At 35.6% G+C, this 2,324-nt stretch overlaps 1 protein-coding gene across 1 annotated transcript; it reads right to left on the reverse strand.

The window, feature by feature from the left end:
• Window positions 1-503: 503 nt before the first annotated feature.
• Window positions 504-1,677, reverse strand: LOC102917113 (olfactory receptor 4C46-like). The gene has a single exon (XM_006996941.3). The coding sequence runs from the start codon at window positions 1,452-1,454 to the stop codon at window positions 519-521; it is 936 nt and encodes a 311-aa protein (XP_006997003.2). The 5' UTR covers window positions 1,455-1,677; the 3' UTR covers window positions 504-518.
• Between the last annotated feature and the right edge of the window lie 647 nt (window positions 1,678-2,324).

Below are 2,324 nucleotides of genomic sequence, written 5' to 3' on the forward strand. Positions count from 1 at the left end.
ACCCTGAAAAGGTAGTTATGACTGAGAGAATTGACCATGAATGTTTCTGTTATCACTCTTTACTGTTAAATGGGGGTTTACAGTAGATAAATACCACAGAACCAGTAAAAATCAATGAAAATTAAGAATGGGGTTTAGGTGGCAGGAGTCAATAGCAAATACTCATTTTCAAATGACATAGTTTGTTGTGCCTAGATAATGAATAAGACAGTTGAAACAGAAATCAAGATATTCTGACCTGAATAGCCTTGTGGCTCACCTCATTATAACAAGCATTTCTAGAGTGAGACACAAGAATTAGTACCGAATAAGCATTAGAGAGAGTAAATGTGTGTTATACCAGTAGTGCAATTATAACCTAGACAGGGTTAAGTTTCTCCATTATATGGTTCTTATTTCTGCTTCCTTCAATGCCACACCATAGATGACAGTTGTTTTAATCCCCATGCTGTAAATGTTCTATATGGAATCAACAAAAATGTACATTGAAACCTTTCCTCATTTTCACAGAAATATATTTATTTGTCTTCTGAATGAATTTTTCTATTGAACAGTCCCCTAATAGCATCTTTCATTTGAGCATTTCTCAAGGTATAGATTAAAGGGTTTAACATGGGAGTTATCATTGTATAGAATACAGCAACTGCCTTATCAATGGGTAATGTAATTGCAGGCCTCATGTACACAAAAATGGAAGGCACAAAGAATAAGACAACCACTGTGATGTGGGAGACACAAGTGGAGAGGGCTTTGTGCCTCCCTTCTGCACTGTGGTTTCTTAGTGAGCACAGGATAACTGTGTAGGAGCCCAGAAGAAGAGTAAATGTTAATAGACAGATAAACCCACTGTTGGCAGCAACAAAGAGACCCAGAATGTGAGTATCAGTGCAGACCAGTTCAAGCAAAGGGTTAAGATCACACATAAAGTGATCTATGACATTAGGGCCACAGAAAGGTAAATCAATAATGAACAGGATCTGTATGATTCCATGAAGAAAGCCTCCCATCCATGACACTCCCACTAGTAGGTTACATACTACTCGGTTCATGATAGTTGCATAGTGCAGTGGCTTGCAGATGGCCACATAGCGATCATAAGCCATCACGGTAAGCAGGATGACTTCAGCAGCTGCAAAGAAATGCTCTCCAAAGACTTGGGCCATGCAACCATTGAACTGGATAGTCTTTTTTTCATGAAGTGAATCAAAAATCAGTTTAGGGTTATTGACAGAAGAATAGCAGGCATCAATAAAGGAGAGATAGGCAAGGAAGAAATACATAGGGGACCCTACCAATCGACTGTGTGTAATGGTGACCAGAATGAGCAAATTTCCAGCAACAGAGACTATGTAGATGACTAAAAACACCACAAATACAATTGCCTGCATGTTTTGATTCTGTGTGAGCCCCAGGAGAACAAATTCTGTCACATTCCTCTTCGCCATCTGCTTCATGGAAAAGTTAGTCACATTGCCAGGAAAAATAATGCATCCTCAACTTCATTTAATTTCTTCATTTTCATAATTAATATTTAGATGCTGCTCGGTTGTGAAATTTTGTGGATATTGTTATTGTTGTTTCTCATATACAAAAAACAGTTCTTCATACTTTGTGTTAGTCAAGTTGACTCATGGATGACAGGATGAAGATACGTGCAAAGAATACAAACATCAACATCATTGTAGACAAAGCTGGAAGTGGAGGATTTCAAGGAGGTAAAGAGTCAAAGTAATGACCACCACGGTGAAGCTAAAGAGTTTTTTCTTTAACTTATGAAATGAGGAACCATAAAAGGTAATTAAAAATATAACTTCCAAGCAAGCAAGTCATTTGAATAAGAGGAAACTCTGGGAACCAACATAGTAAGCTGACTTTTGTGCCTTGGAAGAAACAGAATTGAGTTCATTTCTCCATCAAATCTAAGAAAGGAAACTGAGGCATTAGACTATTTATCAAGTTTTCTTTTCATCACTTAATAAAGGTATTTTTGCTTTGCAAGGAACAAATACAAATAAGTTATGAGTCTATCTTTTTCAAACAAATTAAGAGGATCTGGAAAAATATTCATCTTGATATACCTATCCAGAATAAATATTAATGAGTAATTAGAATAGCCTAACTGAATATAAAGAAGATCGTGGTAATAATAAAAATGATTTAATAAAGGAATAAATGTGTTATTATAAACTAATCCATAATAATTGATAGTATATGTGAAAGCCTTGTAATAGCTATAAAATGTATTTCTTCTGTGTACTGCACATTATTTCTCATTTCTTTTAATTCTTTTAATAACCTGTGTAGATGCTGCTATTTACTTTATT

This window comes from Peromyscus maniculatus, chromosome 4, assembly GCF_049852395.1.
Source record: "Peromyscus maniculatus bairdii isolate BWxNUB_F1_BW_parent chromosome 4, HU_Pman_BW_mat_3.1, whole genome shotgun sequence".
NCBI classification, from domain to species: domain Eukaryota; kingdom Metazoa; phylum Chordata; class Mammalia; order Rodentia; family Cricetidae; genus Peromyscus; species Peromyscus maniculatus.

What these genes read in the sequence shown, in the direction of transcription:
- LOC102917113 (XM_006996941.3), bottom strand. Translation starts at nt 1,454, where the DNA reads ATGAAGCAGATGGCGAAGAGGAATGTGACAGAATTTGTTCTCCTGGGG.